This window comes from Primulina tabacum, chromosome 2 (assembly GCF_025594145.1).
Source record: "Primulina tabacum isolate GXHZ01 chromosome 2, ASM2559414v2, whole genome shotgun sequence".
Taxonomy (NCBI): Eukaryota; Viridiplantae; Streptophyta; class Magnoliopsida; order Lamiales; family Gesneriaceae; genus Primulina; species Primulina tabacum.
The window spans coordinates 49,014,086-49,026,672 of record NC_134551.1 but is presented as its reverse complement, the minus strand read 5'-3'; the positions used below and the strand labels follow the sequence as shown (position 1 = coordinate 49,026,672).

General features: G+C 34.0%; 1 protein-coding gene across 2 annotated transcripts; it reads right to left on the bottom strand.

Annotated features, from left to right (window-relative positions):
* Positions 1-446: 446 nt before the first annotated feature.
* On the bottom strand, positions 447-10,515 carry LOC142534050 (oxoglutarate-dependent flavonoid 7-O-demethylase 1-like). Of its 2 annotated transcripts, XM_075640966.1 has the most exons (5): positions 10,207-10,515; positions 8,973-9,220; positions 5,765-5,896; positions 783-975; positions 447-692 (listed from the first exon to the last, which is right to left on the bottom strand). In XM_075640966.1, exons 1-5 carry the CDS (start codon positions 10,447-10,449, stop codon positions 450-452), a joined length of 1,059 nt encoding a protein of 352 aa, XP_075497081.1. In that variant the 5' UTR covers positions 10,450-10,515; the 3' UTR covers positions 447-449. The 2 variants fall into 2 exon arrangements, with proteins under 2 accessions (XP_075497081.1, XP_075497072.1); XM_075640957.1 differs by lacking the exons at positions 447-692; positions 783-975; positions 5,765-5,896 and adding exons at positions 8,160-8,453; positions 8,566-8,890 and having other exon boundaries at positions 10,207-10,508.
* Between the last annotated feature and the right edge of the window lie 2,072 nt (positions 10,516-12,587).

Here is a 12,587-nt window from a genome sequence, read left to right as displayed (position 1 = left end):
TCTAAACGGGTTGCTAAGGACTAATAACACGGACTTAACCTATTTTGATTGATGTTTCTACATGATAAGTACTAATAGCTATTAAATATTAAGCTCCATTTAAGGAATTCGTTAATTAATTAAGCTTGTAAAATGTATAGGTAATTTTCTTGAAATATATTATGCCATTAGTTGCATGATTTGGTGCAGTGATTTTTTTCAAATGAAAAATACTTTGAGATTTCTTATTTATTTAACTTTTAAAATGCCTAAATTTCAATCTAGTCTAGACATAAAAAAAAATTACAAGATGGTCCTTCAACTTCAGATCTAAGCGTACTCCGGATTGACAAAGCAGTCGAGTGGTTCCTCAACTTTGGATTATTATAAAGTCAATTTATTATGTTGGCAGACTTTTTTCTTTATCAAACGCAATACATGTTTGAGCTACATAAGACGAATTGAGTACTTTAAGTTCTCATGCTGTCCAAGCATGATTTCCCGACCAGTTCCCTAGCAAACAGTCTCTTGAAATAATCAGAAAAGCCGATTCTCTTGAATTTTGCGGGAGTTTCGGCGGTGATGAGGCTAGGAACTGGACCTAAATCACCTTCCATTTCTGGGCTTAGAAATGTGACCACGGACAGCCTCTCTTGCTCCGTGTTCACAACTGCTCGATGCTCCACGCTTCGGTATTCGCCATTCGTCAAAATCTGTCAAGAAATATATATACCTTGCTTCAGAAACTATTAAATTTATTTGTTTGTATGCATCTCTGTTGGAAAACATTATGTGATGTATACCTCCAAAATATCTCCAATGTTGACCACGAACGCATCAGGAAGTGGAAAAACAGGGATCCAAACCCCATCTTTCTTGACCTGTAGGCCTTCAACTTCATTGACTTGGATAAGAATTGAGAGGCCAATGGCGACCGAGTGAGGGCAGAGTCCCGTGACGAGCTCCGGTTGTGGACATGGAGGATAGAAGTTCATCCTCATAGCCTGTGAAACGTTTACCGTTTACAAGGGCGGAAATCTTTTTTTTTAAAAGCTCGCAGTTTTGAAATAACATTTAAAAATGATCGTAATTATTTGACAGTAAAAACAATGCAGTATAAATTAACCAAACTCATCCCAAAATCATGCATAAACATAAATGAGTAAAATCTTAAAATCATCAAAGTATAAAAATTTTCATCTCCTATCAATCTCATAAATCGTAATGCGGAAAACATGTGGTCCTCGGGTCGTGTCGCCGCACCAGTTCTGCCTACTCAGAGTTCTGCACCTCCAGTCCCCTCACCATCAAGCTCACCTGCATCACACACGCCTAGTGAGTCTAAGGACTCAACACACCTGTACCAGGAATAACAAGTACATATACATAGCACACAGCAGTGAAAAATATCATACTCAACATATATTTCATGAACTTAAAATCATAACGTAAACGTGTTGTGTAAAATCATATCGTGTCAAAGCATGTCATCTCATATCATCATATTCGTAAACGTGTCGTGTCAAATCATGTCATCTCATATCATCATATACGTGTCAAGACTGCTCATCGTGTCATCATAAACTTAAACATTTTCTTTTAATTGAATTCAGTTCATTAGTTGTAACTTTCGTATCAGCTATATCGTATCAGCTCTATCGATGGATCCATCTATAAAAACCGTGGTACTCGGCGGCGGGGGACATCAGCGACAGCATTACCTGCTCACTGAGCCCGGGCCTCAGCTCATCATATCTCATGTCATCGTATACATATATATCGTCAGTCACAACCAAATCACATCCTTCAAAAAATAACATCATTTTCATCACTTAATAAAAACATGCATATGCGTAACTTTTCCTTTAAACCAAGCATACAACGTATTTATCATAATTGCGTAAAATCATAAAAATGATGCATAAACATTTAAAATATCATATATTTGTGCTCAGGGTGCTGTCAGGACCAAAATCTCACCCCGGGTGCAAAATGACCATTTTGCCCCTGGAAACCCAAAAATTATCGTTTCAACCATGGACCTCTAAAATTGACCCGAAGCTTACCAAACTCCTTAAAATATTCCAAAACATTATTAAAAGCATTCCTAGACGTAAAATTGAGCCCAAATTCAACTTAATCGATTCGTTTTAAAACTTGGACCGGGATCCCGATTTTAATCCGAATCACCTCAAAACTCAACCAAAATTTTCCCAATTTTTTACCATATCTTATAAACACTTATAAGTCCTAAAACAATGTAACCAATCCCCTAAACCCACGGCTAAAAGTTCCAGGAAATAACAAACTCTCGGCCACCTCCCATTTGTACAATCATCAAACTACACATGGCCCTTAACCTTACACCCTTCGGTCCTCCCTTATACCACCACTTGTCCATCCCTTAAGACTCATCATTAGGACCTTAATGACCCATCTAAACTATGCTAAATCCAAGCAAGAAGCCACTGCACAATCACTTGAAGAAAACTAGCCGAAACTACCATTTCTCCCTCGCTTCACACCAAGCTTCCGAGGATCGAGCTCCTTCCTCAACCAAACACACATGAATCCTTCCTAACATCTTACCAGGCTCTACAAGGTCTGAAACATGGCTGGGTTCGAACCCATGCACAACAGAATCCACCATACATCGCCAAACCCATTACCGACCCAAAAAACTAGAATCGTAGTCTACCCTCACACCCGCTGCATGGTCTCTCTTCCAGACCACAAACCCTCTCCATTACGGTGTTGACAGACCCCAAACCACACCATATGGCAGCCCCTTGCACGATCTGTAGGAAAAAACGTGAGTGACAACAAGAGAATGCAAGAAACACATGGAAAATTGGAAACCATTAAGCTCACGTTCGGATCGGACATTTCACAAACACAACCATATTACAGCATAATAAATCGTGTATGATGCAGAAAGAATGGTACAAATGCGTGCCTTAGGATGTGCAAACGCAAGACGGTTGAAGAATGAAGCAACAATGTTAGAGTAGATGCCCTGCAAGCCAACGGTTGGCTAGGGAATTTATTGACTCAAGTGTAATAAACAATCTTTATTTTAATAGAATTTAAATTTTTATGGTCTTGTTATACTTTATCTGTATATCCATGCAAACAACATAGATAAAGTCCTTGATTATGCTTTAATACAAATGAATCGTAATTCGATGTTGAAACTCATTTGTAAATACTGCATATTCTAAATTCGTTCATAGTCGATTCAGCCGCCTAAAACAGGGATAAAGGTCGCTTAAGATCGAGACTAGCATCTGTGATGTTGTGTACTGCGTTTCTTGGTAAGGGCATGGAGATGTTCAAACATGCAGATGGATAGTCATATGATGATTATAACGAACAACACTCCCTCGGACTTTCCAAGTGGTTATCATTCATCGAGAGGATAAGTCTGTGATTATGATTGTACACCATTAGTCCTTACGACCCGGGACAACACTGAGGCTCTATATGCTAGGGCTGCGCTTTGACTCGTTTACCGGCTCCAGGAGAGTCATCAGGTTGCGAGATTGGGTACAGTTGCGACAAATATAGGAGCCAATGCATTGTAGTTGGGGATTCACCGCTCACCTACGGGTGTGGATATCCTATGTGATCTGATGTAATAATAGTTCATCAAATCTCTGGCCAGAGTATGAGATGTACGTTAGAGAAAGAGTTCTCCAATAATACACGCGATGCCACTATTATATGTGTCACATAGTTATCGAATTATTATGCAACCCTCGATGAACCAATGGTTGCAGATTCGATCGGGATATATGAGATGAAGGGACCATACTTTACGTTAATCATAATCGACTGGTTCTTGCAGGCACTATCAGTGATACCTAGGGGATCATGGGACGATGCTACTACACGTTCTTACCATGATCCGATGGGTGCAATCAGAAATGAGTTCTGACATTCTTAATGAAGGTGTTGATGAAAAGAATGAGGCTAACTAGGGTAAGCCCGAATAAGAATAAATATTATTCTGAATCACAAAGAATTGTGAACCCACGGCTAGCTGTATCCCTGAACCATTGAGGATCACACAAGCACTGGATCGTTTGTTCCCGTTGAGAGAATAAATTCAAGGAGTTGAATTTTTATTACGATATAGTAAATTCAAGGAGTTGAATTTATGATAATTAAATTTTGAGAAAATAAATCAAGGAGTTGAATTTATGATATAGTAAATTCAAGAAGTTGAATTTATGAAATTTGGAGAGAATAAATTCAAATGATTGAATTTATAAAATTTGAGAATTTAATTTATTAAACTCAAAAGTTGGGTTTATTAAATATTAAATTTTGGAGGTGATAAAATTCAAGGAGTTGAATTTATAATTTTAATAATAAATTCAAATGTTTATTTATAAAGGATTTAATTTATTAAGCTCAATAGTTGAGTTATTAAATAATAAATTAAATATAATGGGAAGTGTGTTTAATGGGCTTGTAGGAGTACAAGTCCAACATACTAAATAATTAAAGTTTTAATGGATTTTGATTAATTAAACTAGTTAGACTAGTCCATTTAATTAATCAAGCCCATTAATGTTATTTAACAGGCCCATGTATTATTTTATGGTAATTAGGTCATGGAGGTTTTATTTAAGTAGGAGACTTAAACCCTAGCCTCCATAACACACCATAATTTCGAAAAACTCTCCTCCTCTCCTTTCTAAATTTCGGCCAGTCCCTTTTGGGGAATAGTTTGAGCCGTCTCTCAAACCTTGATCTCCAACGCAAAACTTCTCCAAATTTTTTAGTGCAAATTGGAAGAGGAACAGATCATCTAGTCGTGGACCTGATTAGAAGAAAAGAAAGGAGTCTCTTGAAGAAAGTTCGTAGGGATTCACCAATAGCTAATCCATTTATACCGGATTAGTTGTACCCACGTGATTAATTCACAAAGGTATAATTACTAAACATCCTATGAATATTTATGATAAAATCATACGAGCGCCTAAAGCAAAACACATCTTGAATGTCAAGATCTAAAAATTTTTAAAACTTCCGCTGCGTTTTGGTGTGTAGAAAACCCAGATCCAACAAACAATGCAACGCCGAATGATCTTCTTGCAGAAAGGAGATGACCGAAGCTTTCAGCTGGAATATGATGAAACCGAGAGGATTTTGAATGGAAAAGGGGTGAGTGTCGGCTGTGGGGGTTACGGGAGGTTAAGGGGTGATTAGGTTTAATGATATAATATTAAAAAGGTTAATGGACTCTCATCTTGACAATTAAAGGTTTAAAAGAATATTTAAGCCCGATGGGCTTAAAAGTTGGCTCGTTAAATTTAAACACGCTCCCGAAAAATATTTCGTGTTGGTAAGTCCTTGAAAATATTAGCCGAACCTTAAAAAGTCTCCCGATTTGATAAAATTAGCGTACCGTTGAAAATTAAAATCTTGCGGTTAAAAATATCCAAAAATTCCCATTTTAAAAAAAAATCCTCTTAAAAACATCTTATATTAATTTATAAAAATAAATCGTGTAATAAAATAATTTTCCTGAAAATTCTCCGATCTCCGATGCTCTTTCGAACGTGAAATGCACCTAGAAATCCTAATGCTTGAACTTTTAAAATTTCGTGAATTAAATCATGTCATGCATGAATTATGCATAAAATGCATAAAATAATTAAACACATATTAATAAAATAAACATGCATTTACTGCTTTAAAACAACTTAATAAAATACCAAAGAAATTTAATAAGTTGCATGTATGTGGTTCCCGTGGACTTTCAAATTTTCGGGACATTATAGCCTGCGTGCCCCGTTCAAATAGAATTTTCATGTCTTCTTTTTTAATTTTCAAAACTCTTGCCATCAGGGAAAGAATCTTCATGGCTAGGATCTTCAATTCTTCTGAATACGCTTCTATGGCTTTCCTGAACAATTTTTCGAAGATATTTGTAGAGTTACGGTGGCGGCTAACTTTCTTTGCAACTTGGGAAAAAGGTGGATGGTCATTGATATCAAGCTCGAGTCAGTGTAATTAATTTTTAAAATTAAAAAAAGGAACGAATTTTCATGAGGTAGCTTGGTACAATGAATTACGAAATAGAGAGATCTTGCTAATTTAAAATAAAAAAAACTACGTGTAATTAATTCCAATTAAGATACATATTGTAAGATTAGTCTCAATAGGACCACGTTAGACATTACATAATATGCAAGTTGAGAGCCAATCATAGAATATCATAGGCCCCACCCTAATCGATGAATATCTCTTCCACCTGATATTATAAGTTCATCCATAATAACAAAAATATTTCCTCCAAATATTTGTGGACCCCAAAATCCACATCATCAATCAAATATTTCTGTACTCAAATATCTCATGTTTCACAATCAAATATCACATCAACCAAATATTTATGGGTCTCACTGTCATTTTAATTAATATTTTTTTTCATTTAAATAAAATCTTTTAACCACTTTAATTACTTTTATCTATTATTTAGTATAATATTTTTGGAGAGTTCAAAAGATCACTAAAAAAATTATTGGAACTATTATCCATTCCAAATTTTTTTCGTGAGAAAAATATGTATGTATGATGTTGAAAATATGAATTTTAATTTCGTAAAAACTTATGTATTTATAGACTAAAATTTGAATATTACCCAACGTTCAAAATCCAACGTTCTTAATTGATCAGAGAAAAAAAACATTGTACATATTCCATTCAATTGTCCATTTATATTTCACATAATAATTAAATATATTTAAATAAATTATAAAAATGGTGGAAAAAAAAATAAAACTGCTTAGGAACCCAAGCTCTTCACAAGTGACGAGCTTGGGGACCCAAGCTGCCGAGACCCAAACTCTTCACAATTCTTCACGAGACCCAAGCTTTGGGTCTCGGCAAGATCTTCACGAGACCCAAGCTCGCTATTCACAATTGTGAAGAGCTGGCGAGACCCAACCCGACCCAAAAAAAAACTCTAAAAGAAAAACTCGACACAAAAAAAAAACTCGACCCAAAAACAAGCGCGGCTCAATCACGCTTGTTTTAAGAAATTAAAAAAAAATTACAATATCCGGTTACAAATTTGTAACCGGATATTGTTGTGGCACACAAATCAATGGTGTGCAATGATGAATATTTCAACGGAGAAGATATTTTGATGACATGGCTCGAAAAATATCCACCGTTGTTGATATTATAATAATTTCAAATCGAAACATTGGAATCACGATGCTTTTAAGACGGTGACAAGTAAATAATAAGTTAATAATCATATTAAAAATAATAATATATAAATATATAATAACGATAAATGAAATGAAATAAATAATTGTTTAATAATAACTATTATGATATTTTATGAACAAATGATAAATAAATCCTCGTCTAATAGTTAAATGTTTGTTCAGCCTCTCAGACCGATTATTTTCCGACAGTCACTGACTGACCCAAAAATGTTTATGCACTCTCTGGGCCCACATGCGTCTTTTCGAATGAAATTCGGTACAAAATATTGAAAATTTGAAACAAATATACGATATTTCAGAATTAAGTGTTTTATATCTGACACTAATATATAATTTTTGAGTACTCAAATATGTATAAATTTTTCGAAAAGCTTTTTTCGAATGAAAATTCAGTACAAAACTTTGAAAATATGTTACTATTATATGTTATTTAAGTACTAAATGTATATATATATATATTCCAGATTTTCAACGTTTTTTTATTGAATTTAATTCGAAAAAATAATTGTAAATCCAAAGAATACAGAAACAGTTTTTGTATGAATCAACGACTGCATAAAGGTTCCAGTCTGATAAAAACTGAACACACATTTAATTATGTTGTTGGAAATTTAAAAGCAAGTCTTCCATATTTTGTTGAATGATAGTGTCTTTTAATAAATAAAATAAATATTTTAAATTAATAAAATCCTAATAAAAATAATAAAATTTAAATTAATAGTAATATTTTTGTATTATAACAATTTTACAATAGTAATACTAAATCTTTTGACTAGTTATTATTTTTATTTTTTAGTTAAAAAATTATTTGATTATTAAAAATAATTTCATTTCATTCACTTTCATTTATCTAAAGTCAATTTTGGCAAATTCTTTAGGATTATTACAAAGTCAATTTATTTATCTTGGCAGACTTTTTTCATAATTAAACGTAATACATGTTTGAGGGCTATGACTGCAGACATCTATTTGTTGAGTACTTTAAGTTCTCATGCAGTCCAAGTATGATTTCCCCACCAGTTCTCTAGCATACAGTCCCTTGAAATAATCAGAAACGCTGATTCTCTTGAATTTTGCGGGAGTTTCCGCGGTGACGAGGCTAGGAGCTGGACCTAAATCACCTTCCATTTTTGGGCTATGAAATGCGACCACGGACAGCCTCTCTTGCTCCTTGTTCAAAACTGCTCGATGCTCCACGCTCCGGTATGCACCATTCGTCACAATCTGTCGAGATATATATGTATATACATATAAAATGTAGTTACCTTGCTTCAGAAACAATTAAATTCATTTGTTTGTATGCATCTCTATTGGAAACACATTACGTGATGTATACCTCCAAAATATCTCCTATGTTGACCACAAACGCATCAGGAAGAGGAACAACAGGGATCCAAACCCCATCTTTCTTGACCTGTAGGCCTTCAACTTCATTGACTTGGATAAGAATTGAGAGGCCAATGGCGTCCGAGTGAGGGCAGAGTCCCGTGACGAGCTCCGGTTGTGGACATGGAGGATAGAAGTTCATCCTCATACCCTGCGTGCCCCGTTCAAATAGAATTTTCATGTCTTCTTCTTCAATTTTCAAAACTCTCGCCATCAGGGAAAGAATCTTCATGGCTAGGATCTTCAATTCTTCGGAATACGCTTCTATGGCTTCCCTGAACAATTTTTCGAAAAGCACAGCGTTAGTTTAATTTTTTCACAATAGGGATCCATCGAGTAGACCATGAAAACGGTGACCTGAACGTGTATGGAAGCTTTGGGATTAAGTGATTCTTCCTCAAATTTGTTGGTGAGGTGACGATATAGAACATGTCCGCCCAGTCGAGCTTTTGGTCCTCTGATACCACGAAAGCTTGTCCATAACCTTCTACATCTCCTATTTCTTGATAAAACCTTTTCTTCTCTTCGATCGGCAGACCGAAAAATTTTTGGACTTCCAATTTCATGTTTTCCACCACTCCAGAGATGACCCCATGATTAATCAACTGATTCCAAATTTAAAGAAACATGTCCGTTAACGTTTTTCCATTTTCCCTAAATTTAACTGACAAAAATTAATTGATGATCCACTTTTTGTTTATGGTTTCTGATAGAACCTATAAACACGATCCCAATATGGAATCATGAAAACCAATTTTCTAATTTAATCTTCTTCGTCCATAGCTTAAGTTGATAAAGTTAATCCTATTCCACCCAAAAAGGGGGAGAAAAGCAACCTTAACAAGCACCTTAAACATGATCTTTTTTTTTTTAATGTTACAAACAACAATACACAGATACAAGTTTTATTTTAAAAAAAAAAGAAAATAGTTATTTGGATGCTAAAATTATTTTTTTTAAAAAAATTATTAGAAAACGCTTTAAAAAAAATCAGAATGTTTTTTTTTATAAAATTGCCAGATAAATTTATAAGTAATCAAAAAAAGAAGAGATCAAATACAATAAAGAAGAAGCAATAATTGATATTTTTGGTAAATAAAAGAATGATATAAAAATCACTAAGCATAACAGATAATAATATTTTAAAACATTGAATATCATAGTTTTGTTACGTTACTCACCGTGTTAATTTTTGTGTTTATCAATGAAGTGACACCCACTTATTAGACGTGATGAAACATATATATCCAATAGGTGAGACTCGTCTTATTGGTGAACACGATAAATAGACAATATAACAAAACTATTTCACATATAGCTTTCGTAGTTGCGTAAAAATCGAGAGAAAAAAAACTCAAAATATAAATAACACAACGACAAATCTTGTTGATGCTAGCTATAAAAACATTTAATTATGAAAATATATATTTCAAGAAAAAGAAAAACTCGTGATAAATTTATATTTTAAGGCAAGGTGATACAAGTATTTGAATATTGTGATGTAAATAGAAGAACTAAATTATATATATACAAGTTCTTCAAGGAAATATTCACTGATGAGTGAATTAAATATCAAATAAAACATATATACCTGAAAGAAACCCCATTCTTGGCATGCATCATGCAACTTACCAAGCTCCACCATTGAATCTCCGTCCAACTTGTGCATATCGATAACTGGAACTTCAGACGACGGGGAAACATTGGATAAAATCGAATCATTTTCATCGAAACGAACATATCTTTTCGGAACTGTGGTCGATATCTCCTTGGCCAGTTCTTGCACATTAGGCACCTCATGCGAACCTCCGAGTTTCGTGAACTTTGATTCCATGCCTACCCTGGATAATCCTCTGTCCTCAAAGTCTTTGTTTATATTAAATACCGTGAAGTGTCAGTTTGAGGACAAGTTGAAGATATTTGTAGAGTTATGGTGGCGGCTCACTTCCTTGCAACTTGGAAAAAAGGTGGATGGACAATTTTTTTTTATTAAAATATATCATATATTCAGTCTAGTAAAGTGATTATAATTGATATCGTTATTATTATATTCTTACTTTTTGAGTCATGATATCTAGGGGTGGGCACGGGTCGGGTTTTTCGCGTTTCGGGTAGTTCGGGTCGGGTACCCGATTTTTTCGGGTAGCATTTTCATTACCCGAACCCGACCCGATTCTGGACACTACCCGCTTTTCGGATACCCGATAAAGTCGGGTTCGGGGTTTTTTTTTTTGATAAAATAACATTTTATAATTTTGTGTCTACCAAATAATATATGACGAGAAAATAAGCTTATCAAAATAATATTGTCTCGTGAATGTCTACAAAAGTTAAACACAAAAATATTTATCTCAAAACATAGAATGAGTATTATAATTAACAAATCTTTAAATCGAGCATAAACTATTTAGATGCATATATAAGAAATTAACAAGTCTAATCTTGAAAATTCAACTTAGATCTTCACCAAAAAAATCAGAATCAACTTCTTGTTTGACTTTCAAAATATCTTCTGGAATATTTCATCACCTACATAAAAAGATGTAAATTTATTAACAAAAAAATGAACATCATAAAACAAAAAATAAAGTGTACCAATAATTCATGTTTTCATCAATGCAGGAAACAAACCTGAGAAAACAATCGGGTATAAGCCCATATTGAGGTGTTTTCCAATTTATAAGCCCATATTGAGGTGTTTTTCATCAATGCAGGAAACGGTATGGATACTTTCCCTTTTTGAATTTTGGAATGAGAATCGTAGAAGTATAAGCCCATATTGAGGTGTTTTCCAATTCATTAGCCCATATGTTTTTTTAAGCCCATATCGTAGAAGTACAAGTCTTCCGGTCATTATAAGCCCAAATGTATTTTTTAAAAACAATCGGGTACCCGATCGGGTAATTCGGGTACCGATTCAATATCCGAACCCGACCCGACTAAAATATAGTCGGGTTCGGGTAATACCCGAACCCGACTATTTACCCTATTTTACCCGAAAGTTGCACTCGATCGGGTTTCGGGTCGGGTGGAACCCGAAAAACCCGACCCGATTGCCCACCCCTGATGATATCCACCATTTTTATTCAATGTACCTGGGATTACTAGTGATCATTCGATAATTACTGCGTACATGCATGCATACAAAATTAAATTAGGCAGCGAGTGAAAATGGAAGAGAAACTAATTGATAGGTATATATGTAATATTATATATTCACAAGAGACTTACTATCAAAATAATGGCTAGCTAGAATTAAGTAGTTAGCTCGCGTAAACTTTTTTTTCATATCTTAATATTTTGGATTTGCATTCTATTTAATAGGAAATTATATTAACTAATACGAAAAATATATTAAGAAGATTGGTTTATAAAAGAACCCCAAAAAATTAAATCACCACGTTACACAGCTTAAATATGATGAGTAATCTATGTTTTTTTTGTTGAGAAAATAACATTTGTATGAAAAAGTTAGCATAATCACGATGTTTTATATAATTAAGAGTAGGTCTCTTATGAGACGGTCTCACGAATCTTTATCTGTGAGACGGGTAACCCTACCGATATTCACAATAAAAAGTAATACTTTTAGCATAAAAAGTAATATTTTTTCATTGATGACCCAAATAAGATATCTGTCTTACAAAATACGACCAGTGAGATCGTCTCACACAAATTTTTGCCCATAGTTAATTAGTTTAATAATAAGCCTCATTAATATCGAGTTCGAGTCAGTGTAATTAATTAATTTTTTAATTTTTTGACAGGAGTGTAATTAATTTTTAAAATTAAAAAAAGGAACAAATTTTCATGAGGTAGCTTGGTACAATGAATTACTGTGGGGACCCGGACGGCAATTTCATAATCGTCATTGGGACAATTTAATCAATTATAATAAATAGGGTCTAAATTTATTTTTTTTTTAAAATGCAGAACGTAATGGAAATCATACTAGTTTACATATCAGTATAA